At 42.0% G+C, this 18,576-nt stretch overlaps 2 protein-coding genes and 2 long non-coding RNA genes across 5 annotated transcripts in view; 2 read left to right on the forward strand and 2 right to left on the reverse strand.

Moving 5' to 3' along the window:
- Positions 1-14,079, forward strand: part of LOC138975188 (uncharacterized) — a 214,262-nt gene extending 200,183 nt beyond the window's left edge. The window contains exon 2 of the long non-coding RNA XR_011458539.1: positions 11,707-14,079. This is a non-coding gene — a long non-coding RNA (uncharacterized lncRNA). The remainder of the gene's footprint in view (positions 1-11,706) is intronic.
- Positions 5,489-6,459, forward strand: LOC138975158 (uncharacterized; the record flags this gene model as incomplete). The annotated part of the gene is given in 1 exon segment (XM_070347823.1): positions 5,489-6,459. A coding segment is annotated over 1 exon segment (742 nt), but the record flags the coding sequence as incomplete, so codon positions are not given.
- Positions 6,545-7,612, reverse strand: LOC138975159 (uncharacterized). The gene is made up of 2 exons (XR_011458530.1): positions 7,353-7,612; positions 6,545-7,083 (listed from the first exon to the last, which is right to left on the reverse strand). It is a non-coding gene; the product is annotated as an uncharacterized lncRNA (long non-coding RNA).
- LOC138975180 (4-hydroxyphenylpyruvate dioxygenase-like) overlaps positions 13,985-18,576 on the reverse strand; it is a 28,383-nt gene continuing 23,791 nt past the window's right edge. For both annotated transcript variants that reach the window (XM_070347838.1, XM_070347839.1), the window contains one exon: positions 13,985-17,730. In XM_070347838.1, coding sequence (XP_070203939.1) covers positions 17,656-17,730 — 75 coding nt within the window. In that variant the 3' untranslated portion in view covers positions 13,985-17,655. The remainder of the gene's footprint in view (positions 17,731-18,576) is intronic.

Genomic DNA, 18,576 nt, shown 5'->3' on the forward strand with positions numbered 1-18,576 from the left:
TTAACCATCACAGATACGGTCAGGCTTTTACACACAGTACAAACACCATTTCATTTAAACACTCACCAATTGAGAACATCCTAGGTGCCCTCCGTAAAGAGCGAACAATTTTCAAAGAATTTATTTTTGCGTGGTTTATCTTACCCCTGAGCCATCGTGAACCCGTGTGATCCAGTTTTCCCTTTTCACAATGCAGTCGTCATAGTTAGTCATTTGAATGCGACTCGACGTGAGCTTATCTACAATAGCACGTTTTTTTTATGCACGAAACAACGGCTGTGGTTCACAAGAACTCTAGCGATGGCTTTTGACTGTTGAGAGGAACGGCGATTTGCACTGATAAACCGGCCGTCGTCTGCTACGACCCTTGCGTGACCCTGCTTCCGGGCTTTTCTTTTTTTAAACTTTCACAACTTCGAATTGTTCTGATCTTGTCTTGATGAAAAACGAATTCTTTTATGATTAAAGAATTTTTGTGTAACAAGCTGTCAATTTATTATTTAGATTTTAAAAGTTAGGTCTAGCGCAAAAACGAGGCGCCGTTGTTGTTAACGGAACAAGTCTACGAAAATAAATTCTTTGAAAATGTCTCACGCTCGACAGAAAGCAGCCAGGATGTTCCCGTTCGGTGAGCGTTCAAATGGAAGTATGCTTGTACTGTATTTAGACGCTCGGGGAGCTCTGTGATGGTTTACGGGAGGCTTACTGTGCCTTTAAGTTTGGAGCTCAATCCGTCAATTAGTTTCACGACAACTGTTCTTTGGCTTGATTAAAGGGACTTTATCAAAAATAAGTAAAGAAATCCACTCGATTCTGAGCTATGAATTTAACACACTAAAGTTCAAGATTGAATTGAATTAAATTGAACTTTATTTATCGAGGGTAACAGAATAACTTCAATAAGCAATGTAAACATGCTTTTTTTTCACCCGGCCCTCGCCCATTGAGGGTAACTTGATTAATAACAAGAAGAAATAGAAGTTTAAGTTAAATTCAATACAATTTACATAATTAACATGTCAAACATTTAAAAAGACATTTCAAATTACATTATGAATATCAAGCAATGATGAAATATTATCACAGAATTATTTACTTGTTTGCAAGAGAAACAGCATGTAGAGTTCCTTGAATGGATTTTTCATTGACTTGCATTTTAATTATATCAGGAATGGAGTTCCACAATAGGGTGCCAGAATAAGAAAGGCTTGACTTGTACAGGTCAATTCTAGGGGTTGGGGTAATTCATTTGTTTAGTTTTCTTGAATTATTCAGTTTGAAATTTGAGGCAATGAGTGTGGGTGCATTCCCTGACATAATTCTATGTCAAAATTACCGAATGAGGGTAGTTTTCCTGCACAGGGAATTCCTCACTAATCTATGAAGAAGAAGATGAGGTGTTACCATTCTGAAAAAGGCAGTTACATGCCGAAATATTGATTTAAACATACCTAACCTGGTTACTGGTGTGTTTTCTTTTTATTTAGAAGAAGAGGTGTGCCAGGAAGTGGAGGGGTCTGTATGAGGTGTTGTGTTGTCAAAAAGGGAAGGAGTCAGACAGCTGTATATAAGGTTCTTTCAGTAAAGGGAATGGGCCTGACATAGTTGTATAAGGTTCTTTCAGTAAAGGGAAGGGGCCTGACATAGTTGTATAAGGTTCTTTCAGTAAAGGGAAGGGGCCTGACATAGTTGTATAAGGTTCTTTCAGTAAAGGGAAGGGGCCTGCCATAGTTGTATAAGGTTCTATCAGTAAAGGGAAGGGGCCTGACATAGTTGTATAAGGCAAAAAAAAAAAAAAAAGGTTGTTTACGGTAACATAGGCCAAAAAGATAGGGTCGGTAGGTCATTTTTTTTTTTTTTTTTTTCAAATGCCAAAAAAAGTCTAGGGTCGCGCGAAAACAATAGGGTCGGTCAGGTTACCGTAAACAGACTTTTTTTTTGGGCCTAAGGTTATTTCAGTAAAGGGAAGGGGCCTGCCATAGTTGTATAAGGTTCTTTCAGTAAAGGGAAGGGGCCTGCCATAGTTGTATAACTATAAGGTTCTTTCAGTAAAGGGAAGGGGCCTGCCATAGTTGTATAAGGCGTTGGAAAAAAGGTGAGGAGTCAGACATGTGTAAAACTATAAGGTGTTGTGTTGTTAAAAAGGGGATGAATCCGTCAGCTGTGTTAGGTACTTTCAGAAACGGAAGGGGCCTGCATAACAGCTGTATAACGTGTTGTCAGAAAAGGGAGGAGTCAGACAGCTCCGTGTATGAGGTGCTATAAAAAGGGGAGGGATCTGACAGCTGTATGAGATGTTGTAAGGAAGGGGAGCTAGGGTGTGAAAGCTGCAGTATGAGGTGTCAGAAAGGGGGGGGGGGGGGGGGGGGTAATAGTTTGACAGCAGAAGACAAGGCGTCAAACAGCTTTGTGAGGTGCTGTCAAAAAGGGGGTTAGTCTGTCAACTATATAAGGTGTTTTCGAAAAGGGGAGGGGTCTGACAGCTGTATGAGGTGTTGTGTTGTCAGAAAGGGGAGGAGTCTGACAGCTGTACGAGGTGTTGTGTTGTCAGAAAGGGGAGGAATCTGACAGCTGTATGAAGTGTTGTGTTGTCAGAAAGGGGAGGAGTCTGACAGCTGTATGAGGTGCTGTGTTGTCAGAAAGGGTAGGGGGCCTGACAGCTGTACGAGGTGTTGTGTTGTCAGAAAGGGGAGGGGTCTGACAGCCGTATGGGATGTTGTGTTGTCAGAATGGGTAGTGATCTGACAGCTGTATGATGTGTTGTCAGAAAGGGGAGGTACCTGACAGCTGTATGATGTGTTGTGTTGTCAGAAAGGGTAGTGATCTTACAGCTGTATGAAGTGTTGTCAGAAAGGGGAGGTACCTGACAGCTGTATGAGGTGTTGTGATGTCAGAAAGGGGAGAAGTCTGACAGCTGTACGAGGTCTTGTCTGAAAGGGGAGGAGTCTGACAGCTGTAGGAGGTGTTGTGTTGTTAGAAAGGGGAGAAGTCTGACAGCTGTATGTGGTGTTGTGTTGTCAGAAAGGGGAGGGGTCTGACAGCTGTTTGAAGTGCTGTGTTGTCAGAAAGGGGAGGGGTCTGACAGCTGTTTGAGGTGTTGTGTTTTCAGAAAGGGGAGGGGTCTGACAGCTGTATGGGGTGTTGTGTTGTCAGAAAGGGTAGCGATCTGACAGCTGTATGAAGTGTTGTCAGAAAAGAGGAGGTACCTGACAGCTGTAAGAGGTGTTGTGTTGTTAGAAAGGGTAGTGATCTGACAGCTGTATGAAGTGTTGTCAGAAAGGGGAGGGGTCTGACAGCAGTATGAGGTGTGTTGTCAGAAAGGGGAGGAGTCTGACAGCTGTATGAGGTGTTGTGTTGTCAGAAAGGGGAGGAGTCTGACAGCTTTATGAGGTGTCAGAAAGGGGAGGGGTCTGACAACTTCATGGGGTGTTGTGTTGACAGAAAGGGGAGGGGTCTGACAGCTATATGGGGTATTGTGTTGTCAGAAAGGGGAGGGGTCTGACAGCTGTATGAAGTGTTGTGTTGTCAGAAAGGGGAGGAGTCTGACAGCTGTACGAGGTGCTGGGAAATCATCCCTCGTTGAACATACTCTGTCAATGACCACTGGTTCCAGCGACAGCGTTGCTACAGACTGAGATATCTCACCAGCCCATGGATTGGTCTGACAGCTGTATGAGGTGTTGTGTTGTCAGAAAGGGGAGGAGTCTGACAGCTGTATGAGGTGTTGTGTTGTCAAAAAGGGGAGGAGTCTGACAGCTGTATGAAGTGTTGTGTTGTCAGAAAGGGGAGGAGTCTGACAGCTTTATGAGGTGTCAGAAAGGGGAGGGGTTTGACAACTTTATGGGGTATTGTGTTGTCAGAAAGGGGAGGGGTCTGACAGCTGTATGGGGTATTGTGTTGACAGAAAGGGGAGGGGTCTGACAGCTGTATGAAGTGTTGTGTTGTCAGAAAGGGGAGGAGTCTGACAGCTGTACGAGGTGCTGGGAAATCATCCCTCGATGAACATACTCTGTCAATGACCACTGGTTCCAGCGGCAGCGTTGCTACAGACTGAGATATCTCACCAACCCATGGATTGGTCTGACAGCTGTATGAGGTGATAATCATAAACAAATGAGGCAGAGTGCTTTTCAAAGATATGTCATTAAAAAAGGTAAGCGCTCTAAATGCATTCGACATGTATGTGTTAGAGTAAGAGAAAGTCGCTTGTTCATTTTCATGCTTGTTATTCTCTCCGGTGCCAGGAGATGGGGTCCGAATGACTCTCACCTACCACATGTATTACATAGGTCGTATGCATTTAGAGCGCTAAAGGAAAAGAGAGCTTCTGAACATTAACAGCTATTGTGTTTTCAGCGTAGCAATAGGGTCCGATATAAAGACTCGAACAAGTAAAATGGGACTCGTCTTCGACTCGTCGGCATTATACTTGTTCGAGTCTAAATATCGGACCCTATTGCTACGCTGAAAATACAATAGCGATTATATAGCTGTTCTGACCTTGCTTTGTTGTTCCAAACTTACAAAATAGTTTTTGTGTCGATGCGTTGATCTCAGGTTTTGATAGCAGACGCCGTTTCTTATGCGCATTAGTTTTGCGCAGGCGCCACACTGACTTTGAAAAAAAACCTCGATTTGACAACACAGCTGTTAAACAGCGTTTTATTAGTTCATTCGTATACAACAAAAAGAAGTTTGATTTTTTTAAATTTTCAACAAGACTACTTATGAAGAAGACCAAAACACAACATCAACAGAAAACTAGAAACAACTGAAGAACTAGGATGCAACAAGGGGAGGAGAAGAGAACAGCTAATCCGTACCGGCAACGCGAGCAGACGGCATGAAGTTTTCAGTTTGGGTGAATGGCATTTATACTTGTCTCGTCATGAAGCGAATTTTTCAACCTCAGTTATAAACGACTACATGAATGTTAGTGCCATGGGTTGTACATCAATACTTCAGAGGGGAAGTGGGGTATTTAGTGTGGAGTTACGAGAAAAGAAAAGCCGAATGCGAAAGTTTGTGTCAGTCGGCATCAATGCTCACACAGGCACACAAAAACGGCTGTTCCGTTTTACTCCCCTGTTTGTACATCTTTCGACTTTGGGCATTTTGTGGTGTTTAGGGACAGAAAATAATTGGTTTAGTCCTGTTTCATCGGGAAGTTAGCAGAAAAGGGTATGCTATGGACATTTGTAAAGCTGAAAAACATTCCCGAGAAGAATTTCAAGTTGTCAGTGTATGCTGTTGTCGATTGTTAACATCATGTGATGCTAGATGGGTAAACCGGAACCATGCGTCTTTTGTTATTGCCAATATGCTTTTGGATATTGGCAAAAATGGCCGACTTCCGTAGCATTATGCTTTGATGATGATGTTGAGACCATCCAATCACAGCCCCCGAATTCCCCCACGTGTCCATCAAAATAGCTATATTGTTCCATCACTTGTCCCAAGGTAACAGGTTTGACCTTTGTCCTTGCAGGCCCAGCCCAGAGGAAGGAAAGTCCAGTGTAAATTTCTTCGCCGAAGATGGTGGCAACAGTTCGGACGACTCAGACGCAGACGCTGAACAAGACTGTGGTGAAGGGGAGGATAACTCTGACACAACTCAGCATGTCCCCAAGTTACCCAACCCTTTTCTTCAAGCCAGCTCCAAGCTCCCTGCCCCTCTTCTGCAGACTGGAGAGGAGGAAGCTGTCTCCGGCGGCACGTGTTCAGTGTTTGGGAACCCTTTCAGACAGGCCGAGCAGGCCAAACTGGGAATCCTGGAGAAACACGTGCCACTCACAGAAGCTGCTCCCAAAAAGCCAGCCTCCAAGCAAGTGTGCTTCAAGTTCAAGAAAGGCTTGTGCCACCTGGGTGCCAAGTGTCGATTCTTTCACGACAGGAGCAATGTTCCGCTCGGTCGCTACACTGACAGATCCGGCGCCGTAGACGCCGAGGAGAATTCAGGTCAAGCCTTTGGCCGGGGAGACTCAGGTTTTCAGTTTCAAGGAGGGGGTGGGGGTGGAGAAGGTGGGGAGGGACAGTTGTATCACCCTGTGGCTCAGTTCAGTCGGGGGCAGCCGGCCGATCCTCGTGCCTTTGATGAAGACGATTACATGAGTTCTGGCAAGCGCAAGAAGCGTCATGGTGTCACTGACGAGCTTGTGCCACCAAAGAAAGCTTTGACTGACCTGCATGGTCACAGAAAAAAAGAGCGACCATGGACAACAAAGAAATAGGCTTACAGTGAAACGAGAAACACAGTGGTTGCTTTATGCACACACACACTTACTGCCATCCATCTTGCACACAGCTACCCTCAACTACCCCAATCCAAGTCCCTCACACACACACTGTGACAAACCCTGGCTCTCACTGTAATATAGTCTAGGGGGTTATACTACTGGCAGACTGTGATCGCCGTTATTTTAGGTTCTTGTTGATCTGTTATGAGTCGGGTTAAACTTATATATGTGTTTAGGTGTACGTATAAAGGAAAGTGAGGATGATAGTAGAAAGGAGCTCTTTGAGGAGTAGTCAACAAAGACTGATGAAAGTTAAACGTATCAATTTAATGATGCCAACAGATGGATATGATGTGACTTAGTATTATTCTTTGCTTATCTTTCTCGGCCAAGTAGGCATGGGTCCGTACAAGAGTGTCTGTGCACTGCTCGAGCTTGGATGGTTTCAGCGTTCAAGTAAGGTGGAGCTAGTATCACACAGTTTGTACTGCTCGGCGAGGAATGCGCGTCTAAGTCTTTTTCCCCTCGAAGTCCGCAGGGATCTCCCTCTCATGAGATGCAAATGTGCTGTGACTTCTGAACTGCCTGGCCTGGGGCGGAGACGATCGGCTCTCTACACTCTGGAATGACTCGTGCACCCATGCGCTCTGGCGTCGGCGAGGAAGAGATGCTGAAGAATCAAGATGAAGGACTCCAGTTAGTTCCGGAGTACGTTTAGGTGATGAAGGAAGGAGGGGTTGGAGTTAGGGAGGAGCCTCGAGGATGGGGCTTGACTCCAGAAGAAAGATTGAACTTGTTCTTTAACGTTGAACTGGTTATTGAACGTTAGTTGAACTTGTTATTGAACCTGGACCAAAGAGAAACATATGTTAATATCAGCGGTCCTAACTTTCCCAAACAATAAACATGCACACACAATTTCACACAGTCATCAGCCTTCAATTGACCAACGGATGATGATGATGAAGATGGCTGCCTAGATTTGCACCGGTCAAAACCTGCATCGAAATTACAAATTCTATTAGAATGTGACGAGGGATTCGTGCCGCTCGAAGACCTCCGGGTACATCGTTGTGTGATGCATCTGTTACTATAGATGTTAATAGGTAAACCTACCTCAAACAGGTTCGTGAGTTTACGGCCCCCCCACAAGAAAAGCGCCTGCCCTTTTGTTCTCAAATGTTACAAAAGACAGTTGGTACTTCTTCTTTCTTTGGATGAGCACTGACTTGTGAAGGTCCACTCACAATCTAGTTCCATTCATTCAGTCAAAACACAACACCATAGTACAATTTACTATTCTTTTATTTGACCAAAGTCACAAGAAATCTTCTTGTGTTTTAACCAACAACATACACAAGCATCGCTTTTCTTTGGCGATATTACAATATTTCACAATACGTGTATCGATGCGAGCAAAATCAAAACGTGGAATGTGTTACGCCTTCTTGTCATGACGTCGCCTTCTTGTCATGACGTCATATTTTATGACGAGATGGCAGCTGGTTATAGTCTCGGTCCTCTAGCTGATCCAGTCTCGGCAAAGTAATCTCGTGTACTGTGCTGTATAATGTCCAAAAGCGTCACACACACACACAGTCTTACTGCCATCCATCTTGCACACAGCTACCCTCAACTACCCCAATCCAAGTCCCTCACACACACACACACACTTACTGCCATCCATCTTGCACACAGCTACCCTCAACTACCCCAATCCAAGTCCCTCACACACACACACACACAGTCTTACTGCCATCCATCTTGCACACAGCTACCCTCAACTACCCCAATCCAAGTCCCTCACAAACACACACACGTACATGTATGTAAACTTGAACATGCGTGAATCACTGAATATGCCACTAAACACCAAACTAACCCAGAAAGCAAGCAACAGGAAATCTGTATTCTTTGTTGTTTTTGTGTGTGTGTTTTTTACGTGGTGATAATCAGTAGCATAATCAGCAAAAGAAGTTTAGCAGGTAGTTCATAAAACTGTAGTGAAAGAGTCATTTTGGCTTTGAGCTTTAGGGCTAGAAGTAGAATAAGCAAGGATTTCTTTTTCATTTTGCTGCTGAAATGTTGATTTCTGTAGCGGCGTGTGCCAAATGTGTTCTTCAAATGTTTCATACGAGACAAAACATGGACTGTTACTGACTTGGATCTTACTGTCATCGTGCAGTGCTGTGCTACCTGATATTATGGTATGTGTAGTAATGCATAGTGTTTCGCTTAGGTTTGATGCATAATGTATATTGTCAGTTGAAAGACTTCTTGGGTCTGTTTGCTTTGATGTTGTTGCTGTTGTTGTTACTAATGTTAGGAACTTAGATGTTTTTTTTCTGTTTCAAAATAAGGTTTTGAGGCTGTTGTATCTTAGCAACGCATTGGGGGGGGGGGGGGGGGTCACAGGGATTGTATTAACCAGCAATAACCAATATTTTCCTGTTAACATACTGAAAATATTGGAAATGAAATCAGCAATTTGTCGCCAAGTGCAGAAATCCAAAAACAAGTAGACTGCCAACGTTCCAACATTCAGAATAAAAAACCCAAGAAAGGTATGTTGTTGGAACGTTTAATTATTAGCAAAACATTATGTTCACAGATATATCGACCCAGCGTCTGAACATTTTGTCAAGATAAGTGTTGTCTAATTAGTGTTGTCTAATTAGTGTTGGTCTGTGCACCTAACAGACTGCTGGGTCGATATATCTGTGAACATATTGTTGTATTATGACTGTCAATAATTAAATGTTCCAACATCATACCTTTCTTATTTTTTTTATTCATGCCAGTGTAGTTATCTGTGATCATGCTAGAATTTTGGTACTTGTAAGAAGAGGCTAGTTTGGCAGATTGCTAGCTCCATTACCCAGTCATTCTCCCTGGGTATGATGTTGTTGTCAGTGTGTGTGTGTGTGTGGTGATTCTAGCAAGCATGATGACCGATTACTGCTCTGGCAAGAATCTTTTGTAATGTATGTTTGATGGTGTATGCTTTTAATTAAGCGTTGCTGACTATGAATGTAGATGTAAATGCTTGTATAACTGTGTTTTAATTTTAAATGTGTCAAGCGCAAAGAGCATAATTGTAAAGTTATGATGTTGCGCTATATAAATGCTCATTTATTATTATTATTATTATTTGTTTCATAACCATACCTGTAGAAACCAGGTGGTAAAACTAAGTGTTAAAATGTAAATTCCATATCCCGTAACACCATAGATTGATAGATACTGTTCAGTCATTGCATGAAATCTTCAAGCTGCACTAGAATCCTCTGCATGCGAGTACGAGTACTTATTGTGTGACTGTTTACCTGAAGGCACTCTGGGAACAAGCCCGGATTTATGCAGATTCCTCGGGAAAAGATAACTGTTTGACTTGACTTTTCGGTATGTTGAGAAATTTGTACGACTATGACATGTTACCTCTGTAGCTAAGAGACTACTTTTATTAAAAGACAAGAAGAGCAAACGCTCGATCGAGTCACTTTCGCAGTTCTGAATATTATATGAGGCATCAGATGGACAGGAAGAAATTGCTATTCACAACACAATGAGTCACGTTCACATAAAATTTGAGCCCGGTCACTTTTATAGTTTCCGAGAAAAGCCCAACGTTAAGTTGTGTGTTGCCGAACAGAAAAGGCTAGTTATCTCCCTTGTTTTTCTGATAACGTTCGTAAAAGGCTACAGATGTAAATACTTTGATGTAAAGAATAATCCTACAAAGTTTCAATCACATCCGATGAACTTTGTCAAAGATATAAAATGTCTAATTTTTCCTTTGACGCTGACCTGTGACCTTGAAAAGGTCAAAGGTCAACGAAACCATCGTTAAAGTGTAGAGGTCATTGGAGGTCACGACTAAACAAAATATGAGCCCGATCGCTTTGATAGTTTCCGAGAAAAGTCCAACGTTAAGGTGGTGTCTACGGACGGCCGGCCGGCCGTCCGGCCGGCCGGCCGGACAGACTAACACTGACCGATTACATAGAGTCACTTTTTCTCAAGTGACTCAAAAAAAGAAAACAAATGATACTCTTTTGTTCAAAGTCTTCTTGAGAAGTAGAGAAAATGTATTTGGATACCATGTGAAGTCTTTTCCTACTCCCATTCACTGTTGAGAGATCATTTCATGACGGCGAAAAGAATCAAAGGCACACCCTGAATAGACGAATTCCCAAAGTTACTGTCTGGTTTGAATTTAGTTACCGGTATATGAAGTCTTATATCGCGCGCGTATCTCCAGACTCGGACTCAAGGCGCAGGGATCTATTTATGCCGTGTGAGATGGAATTTTGTACACAATACATCACGCATTCACATCGACCAGCAGAACGCAGCCATTTCGGCGCATATCCAACTTTTCACGGCCTATTATTCCAAGTCACACGGGTATTTTGGTGGACATTTTTTATCAATGCCTATACAATTTTGCCAGGAAAGACCCTTTTGTCAATCGTGGGATCTTTAACGTGCACACCCCAATGTAGTGTACACGAAGGGACCTCGGTTTTTTGTCTCATCCGAAAGACTAGCACTTGAACCCACCACCTAGGTTAGAAAAGGGGGGAGAAAATTGCTAACACCCTGACCCAGGGTCGAACTCGCAACCTCTCGCTTCCGAGCGCAAGTGCGTTACCACTCGGCCACCCAGTGGGACCTGGGTTGTGAAAAGTGAATGCTCTTGCTTTATACTTGGACAAACATTGGAGGGGCCAATCACCAGCAAGGGGTGTCTGAAACATGTGGACAGGAGCACTGTGAAGTTATTTGTCAGAGGAAAAGCAAGGGTATTCACTCTTCCATAACCCATACAAACCTGATGGGGAGTTATTTCCAAAAAACTGTCTATTTTGAAATAAAGAGTTTGGTTGAAGAACGCATGGCATTTCAAGGGTGCTTGAACTTGGGAGTTACAAAGTCATATGCATACATATGTTGTGTGTCAGTCCCTTGTGAAGTGTTATAGAATGCTGATGCAACATGTGAAATATGCAATTTTTCACACACACACACACACACACACATAGAACTTATAGAAGCTGCTGAGAATACAGTTCAGCTTGGTTTGAGTTTGTTATTATGTCTGTGCACGCCAGGAAGGAATACCTTAGTGTTTAAACCTGTCATTCAAATTTTAAATACAGTGTTTGGGTAACTTCGCAGACTGTAATTTTCTCATGCACTAATTTTTTCCTTCCCGCAGTGGGGCACTGCGGTTATGAAATTAAAGGCCCCTCCTGTTTTTGGAACCGCAGGAGCTTTCTAGTTTGCTGTTAAGTAGATTTTTGGTTCCTCTTTCCTGTCATGCTCTCTTTTTCTTCATGAATTCTTTTCTTTTTTCTGCCTTCTTGCTCATTCACCTGTATTTTTTCCAAAAAATCTCTTCTCTTGTCGCTTGTCTCGCGATTCATGTATAGTTTAATCTGTTAGTGTTCTGATGTAAGCCCAGCAGTAGATAGGTTAAGCCTATTTTAACATACTGGAAACTGGTAATCTTCCAGTAGGTATTAATTTAGTTTTACTAAAGCCTGCTGGGACACAAGTAATGGGTTAGTGCATTTGTAAACAGGAATCGCTTGACAAGTGGCCCCCTTCATCCCCCCCTTCCTCGTCCTGATATGGCTCTACGTAGTCGGCTGGACGTTAAGCAACAAATAAACAAACAAACAAACAATTTTTTCCTCACTGACACTGTCACTGACTGTTTGCTTTTGTTTCCGTCTTACTTTTTTGCCCATTGGAGCAGGGAATTTTAAACACATTTGACAGATTTCAGATTTTAGTGTCCTGCAAACTTGTACGGATTTCTCCTGCTAGTGGTATGAACAATTGTGACCACTGAAAAACTGTTGGAAGTCAGGTTTCATACGCAGCTTATTGAAAGCAACTTTTTCCTTCTCTTTATATTTCCCTCCATATTCTTTTTCATCCCTTTTTGGTTCCGTGCTGCTTTTGTTTCTGTTTGTATTTGTTTGTTTGCAAGCCATGAAGAAGCCTCCATAGGCGAAAATTTGACATATTTTGGTGTGTGCTGTGCTTGTATTGGCGAGTACACAATTCTCTTGTTTTTCAACCTTTATCCAACTCAGTCTGATCTTATTAATTAGCATTATTAGTTATGGTGGCTCCCATGGGGTCGCCTTCACGCGGCGGGAGCGTTTAAACAGAGCTACCCCACCCCTTTACTTCTCTTCTTTTGTCTTATTTCTGCCTTACCAGTCCTTTCACCTATATTTCCTTCCAAGAAAACTCTCCCTACTATTCCCTGCAGTTTTCCAATTCTTTTCTTGTTGTCTTATTTCTACCTGACTGGATCCATCACCTTTATTTCACTTACCAAAAGTCTTCTTTTCCACATCCTTATTTCTCTGCACCCCGCATGTCGTAAGAGGCGACTAACGGATTCTGTTTCTCCTTTTACCCTTGTTAAGTGGTTCTTGTATAGAATATAGTCAATGTTTGTAAAGATTTTAGTCAAGCAGTATGTAAGAAATGTTTAGTCCTTTGTACTGGAAACTTGCATTCTCCCAGTAAGGTCATATATTGTACTATGTTGCAAGCCCCTGGAGCAATTTTTTGATTAGTGCTTTTGTGAACAAGAAACACTTAACAAGTGGCTCTATCCCATCTGCCCCCCTTTTCCCCTATCCCATCTCCCCCCTTTCCCTCGTCGCGATATAACCTTCGTGGTTGAAAACGACGTTAAACACCAAATAAAGAAAGAAAGAAAGATAGTTATGATGTGTGTGTAAATTACAGCCCAGCAAATGTCCTTTCTTCTTTTGCATATTCCCAAATCATGTCCTTGATAGTTTCTATATCTCTTGACACTGATACAGTGGAACCCCCCTTTTAAGACCTAAAAATCTGAGAAAATGAGGTCTCAACACTTTCTACCCCACCTACGTTGACCGAGGTTTTTTTTTAGCCGAGACCAGCTGTGCTGCAGCAGGTCAATCAAAATTGTAGTAACTGTGTAGTAACTGTATCAACACGCTGGAATGCAGGCGTTAGATGGACGTTACAGGAACTGACTGAAGCTAACCGCCTGGGCGAATATATCTGTATCTGGTCAGATAGAGCCATATGAGTGGGTACAGATAAATCCGTACCTGGGAGACAATGAGTTAAAAAGGAGCGAGTCTTAAAATGGAGGTAAATTTACAGATGTTATTTACAGAAACTGTAAATTTACGGTAGCTCAGTTGGTAGAGCACTGGACTTGTGATCGAAAGGTCGCAGGTTCGAATTTGGGCCGGGACGAACACGGGTCAACTTTATGTGCAGACCCAGAGACGTGACGGAAGCCATAAAAGACCTTGGTCATTCTGCCATAAGTGCAGGTGGCTGAATACACCTAAACACGCAGACACCTGGGTAGCGCGACTCCGTTGCTGCTAGCTTTCCACTGGGAGGAAGCGACCCGAATTTCCCAGCAATGGGACAATAAAGTAATGAAAAAAATGAAAGTCTGAAAAAAACCAATGTCTTAAAAGGGGGGGGGGGGGGGTCTCTTAAAAGGGAGGTTCCACTGTATTCAATCGTCGCTCTGTCCCTCGGACTTCTCAAGAAATTCGTAAGAAATGAACTTATCCAAAATGGCTACTTCACTGCATTATCTTTAAACACAAACACATCTTATTTCATGGGCCTCTGGGTCAAACATCTGTTGTATGAATGATGTGGCACAGTAAACTTTCACTCCAATATTAACTCCACTCTCAAGGTGGTTGAGAATCACAGATGTTTTATTGATTCGGGATAAAATAACACCACGCCCACAATACACCACTCTGAATACATTTTTTTGTCAAGTGATAGATAATAATCTTCTGAAAAATATACATATCCGGTCCATATTTCAACATGCAAGTATAAGATAAATGTTCATCTGTATATATATTTATAGATGTGATTCTCTGTATAAAAATCAGCAAATAAAAGTACCTGCATCATTATTTCATCACTGCATGCAAATCACGATAAAGGTAGGAATGTGAAGGTACAAGGATACTGAGATTCAGACAAATAAAGCGATACCACAAAAATTGCACAGAGCATAACGTTGCATAGAGCATAAATTCCTCTGCTAGAATTTATCCTTCAATCTCTGATTGCACTTCTGATAAGTTTGCAAAAAAATGTATACAAATACTGATAAACATGCACTGTACTAAGAATCCCCCCCCCCCCCCCCCCTATCTCCTCAGAAAAAGAAATCCACTGAAAGCAAACATCAAGCTCATAAAACTAATGACCAGAACATTGTCATTGACTTTTTATGAAGAACAGGACATACGCAAAAAGTAAACAACGCAAAGCAGACCATTAGGTAATAACCGCATCTATAATATACAGGAATAAAAGACGATTTTGCATGAAGAACAAGGTAAAGGCACAGAACATGTAACACAAAATGGGGCCACCATTATTCATACTGTTCTTAGTCTTAAAGGACCACTCCGCCTCGTCTCAGATCTGGTCATGCTATTCAATCAATCAATCAATCAATGAGTCTTTATATCGCGCATATTAGGTGGGTACAGTTCTAGGCGCTCTGCAGTGATGCCGTGTGAGATGAAATTTTATACGGCCAGTAGATTGCAGCCATTTCGGCGCATATTTACCTTTCACGGCCTATTATTCCAAGTCACACAGGTATAGGTAGACAATTATTAACTGTGCCTAAGCAATTTTGCCAGGAAAGACCCTTTTGTCAAACGTGGGATCTTTAACGTGCACACCCAATGTAGTGTACACGGGGGGAGGTTCGGACACCGAAGAGAGTCTGCACACAAAGTTGACTCTGTGAAATAAATTTCCGCCGAACCTGGGATCGAACTCACGCTGACAGCGGCCAACTGAATACAAATCCAGCGCGCTACCAACTGAGCTATATCCCCGCCCCGCTATTGTATGGGACATGACCATTCCCCACTTGCTCACGTGCCAAAACTAAACAGCATGGGTGCTCTACATGCACAGTGGTATTTTTTAAAGAATTAATTTCGTAAAAGGTATTAGTGCGTTTTTCGGTAATTAATTCATCCAAAAAATCCAACTGGCCACAGCAAGCAGTCCGGGTGTTGATTTTGGGGGTGTGAGCAAGTGGAGGGGCTGTCCAGTCCCATTAGAGCAGGGAAAATTAACGTTGATCTGGATATCTTATAGCCTGACCAGATCTGAGAGAGTGAGGCAAACAGTTTTCACGAGGCGGAGAGGGCCTTTAACACACAATGGGGTTGGTGAACGGCCAACCTCATTATTATGTATACTGTCACTTGCAACACAGCTGCCAAGAGGGCCAGGCACATTATGACATCAGGGTCATATCATTGTCTATACACACTGCAACTGCCACTGAATCCTATCACACTACTTTCTGTACACAGCTATATAGTTTCAACTCTCTTTCGGCAAATTTCCAATCACCCTTTCTTTAGACATTCATTTTGATGAACAAAAAGATGAAAAAAAAATCCATTTTATAAAAAGAGCAGCTGAAAACAGCAGAATTGCTTCAAAATTTCTTACAGTATGTCTTTCCTCACAAAAATCTGTTGAAATCCTCCCCCTTGCCCTATCCCCCCAAAAAATGCAACAACAAAAGGTCGAAGTTAAAGTTAAAAACATAATATCTCTGCAGTTTTTTACCATAATTATCACACTGGTTCTTAAACAAATCACAATTAGAGAAAAAAAAAACCCGCAAACATATGGCCTAAAATGCACAATACTAGTGGCATTGGTCAAAATGAATAGACACAGAAAATGATTGTCAAAGTTTAAGCATCATAAAAATTGAACACTAGCAATCCAAGCGCATAGTGCTTTTAGTTATGCGCTATAGAAATCTCCTTAATAAATAAATAACTTCAAACAAGTCGCGTAAGGCGAAATTACATTTACTCAAGCTGTGGAACTCACAGAATGAAACTGAACGCTGTGCATTTTTTCACAATGACAGTAGTCCGTAGAAGGCAGTGAAATTGACGAGCCTGTTTAGCGCGGTAGTGGTTTCGCTGTGCTGCATAGCACGCTTTTCTGTACCTCTGTTCGTTTTAACTTTCTGAGCGTATTTTTAATCCAAACATTTATCTATATGTTTTTGGAATCAGGAACTGACAAGGAATAAGATAAAATAGTTTTTAAATCGATTTCGGAAATTTTATTTTAATCATAATTTTTATATTTTTAATTTTCAGAGCTTGTTTTTAATCCGAATATAACTTATTTATATCTTTCTTTCTTTCTTTCTTTATTTGGTGTTTAACGTCGTTTTCAACCGTTCAAGGTTATATCGCGACGGACTTATTTATATGTTTTTGGAATCAGAAAATGATGAAGAATAAGATGAACATAATTTTGGATTGTTTTATAAAAAAATATATTTTAATTACAATTCAGATTTTTAATTACCAAAGTCATTATTTAATTTTTAAGCCTCCAAGCTGAAATGCAATACCATAGTCCGGCCTTCGTCGAAGATTGCTTGGCCAAAAATTCAATCAATTTGATTGAAAAATGAGGGTGTGACAGTGCCGCCTCAACTTTTACAAAAAGCCGGATATGATGTCATCAAAGACATTTATCCAAAAAATGAAAAAAAACCGTCTGGGGATATCATACCCAGGAACTCTCATGTAAAATTTCATAAAGATTGGTTCAGTAGTTTACTCTGAATCGCTCTACACACACACACACACGCACAGACAGACAGACAGACACACATACACCACGACCCCCGTCTCGATTCCCCCTCTATGTTAAAACATTTAGTCAAAACTTGACTAAATGTAAAAAGCACTCACTTCACTTTACACAAGGAACAATCGCCTACACCCTTCATCAGTTTTTCACAGACTATACTTATAATCCTGCATTTATTACACTCGATCAAAAGTAAAATGCAAATAGATAAAAACAAAAAAAAACAAATGTTGACCTGAATATATATATCTAATAAATCGATAAAACTGAGGAGGTGGAAACTATCTACGTAACATTTTTGTTTATGTACATATAACAAAGTCTTGACAAGAATACTGTAGACTGGCTTAAATCTCACCTTGGCAAGAATAGTAATTCAAACTCTTGATCAGATTTGTTGGAATGTATACTATTGTTAATCACAATACAGAGAAAATATCACCATCACCATCACCACTTCATTCCCTTCCTCAAATCCACACATTGAAACAGTAACAATAATACCAAGGTTAATATTTTTCACATTTTGGAAGACACATGATATGATATCAGAAATTAAAAAAAAAAATTTAACCCAGCGAAAATCAGCTTTCACAAATGCAGTTCTGTTTTTGGCCTGTTCCGTGATCGTACAACAGTGCTTGCAGTTCAACAGCGCTCACTGACACCTCACCGACGCCTCACCGACGCCTCACAGATTCCCTCGCTCGGCTTGATCCCCTTCAATGGCTTCAAACAGGGACTTGAAGTTACCAGCACCAAAACCCTGTAACACAAAGACAGATATGTGAGTAGCAGCTAAGAGCCCTCCAGCTGGTACATTGGTACCTGCCATGTAAGGCCCCTCTGACGAGTGGACACCTCCCATGAAAGGACACCTGGAGTCCCTGTCTATTATCTTGACCAAAATATACCTGTCATGACAGGCCACCTGTAATGTAGGGACACTTTTAACTTGTCCAAAGGGTGTCCTTTCATCCCAGGTACCACCACTGTATAACCTCTATGCAGACAAGGGTCGATGGAAGTGTGAGCCCTTCGGCAGTTCAAATTCTTGCTTTCGGGCAGTACATTTGTCGCCAACACAATACCCCTGGAGCACTCATTTTAAAGTAATGCCACTTTTTGACACTCGGGGAGCCCTTTACAAAAACAACGGTCATATGGGTAAGACTAACTCTGTAAATGTGCGTTGGTATCTGGCAGAACATTTTCTCAAAACAGTACTGATGGTACGCATGGTAACGAATATGTCAGGCGTCCCTGGACCCGCTTTATTTAGTTTTAGTGCGCTGTTGGACCCTTCCCATGAATTTCAAGTACGTTTTTTGGTTTTAGTGCTGCAGAAGGGGTCTCAGTTGACCAGCAGTGGGTGGATTCCCTGTAGGTGCACTACCTGCAGTCACCCGGGTGGATTCCCTGTAGGTGCACTACCTGCAGTCACCCGGGTGGATTCCCTGTAGGTGCACTACCTGCAGTCACCCGGGTGGATTCCCTGTAGGTGCACTACCTGCAGTCACCCGGGTGGATTCCCTGTAGGTGCACTACCTGCAGTCACCTGGGTGCATTTCCTGTAGTGTTTCGTTGATCTCCCTGAAAGTCATGAGATGCA

The sequence above is a fragment of the Littorina saxatilis genome, linkage group LG9 (genome assembly GCF_037325665.1).
Source record: "Littorina saxatilis isolate snail1 linkage group LG9, US_GU_Lsax_2.0, whole genome shotgun sequence".
In the NCBI taxonomy this organism is placed as follows: Eukaryota; Metazoa; Mollusca; class Gastropoda; order Littorinimorpha; family Littorinidae; genus Littorina; species Littorina saxatilis.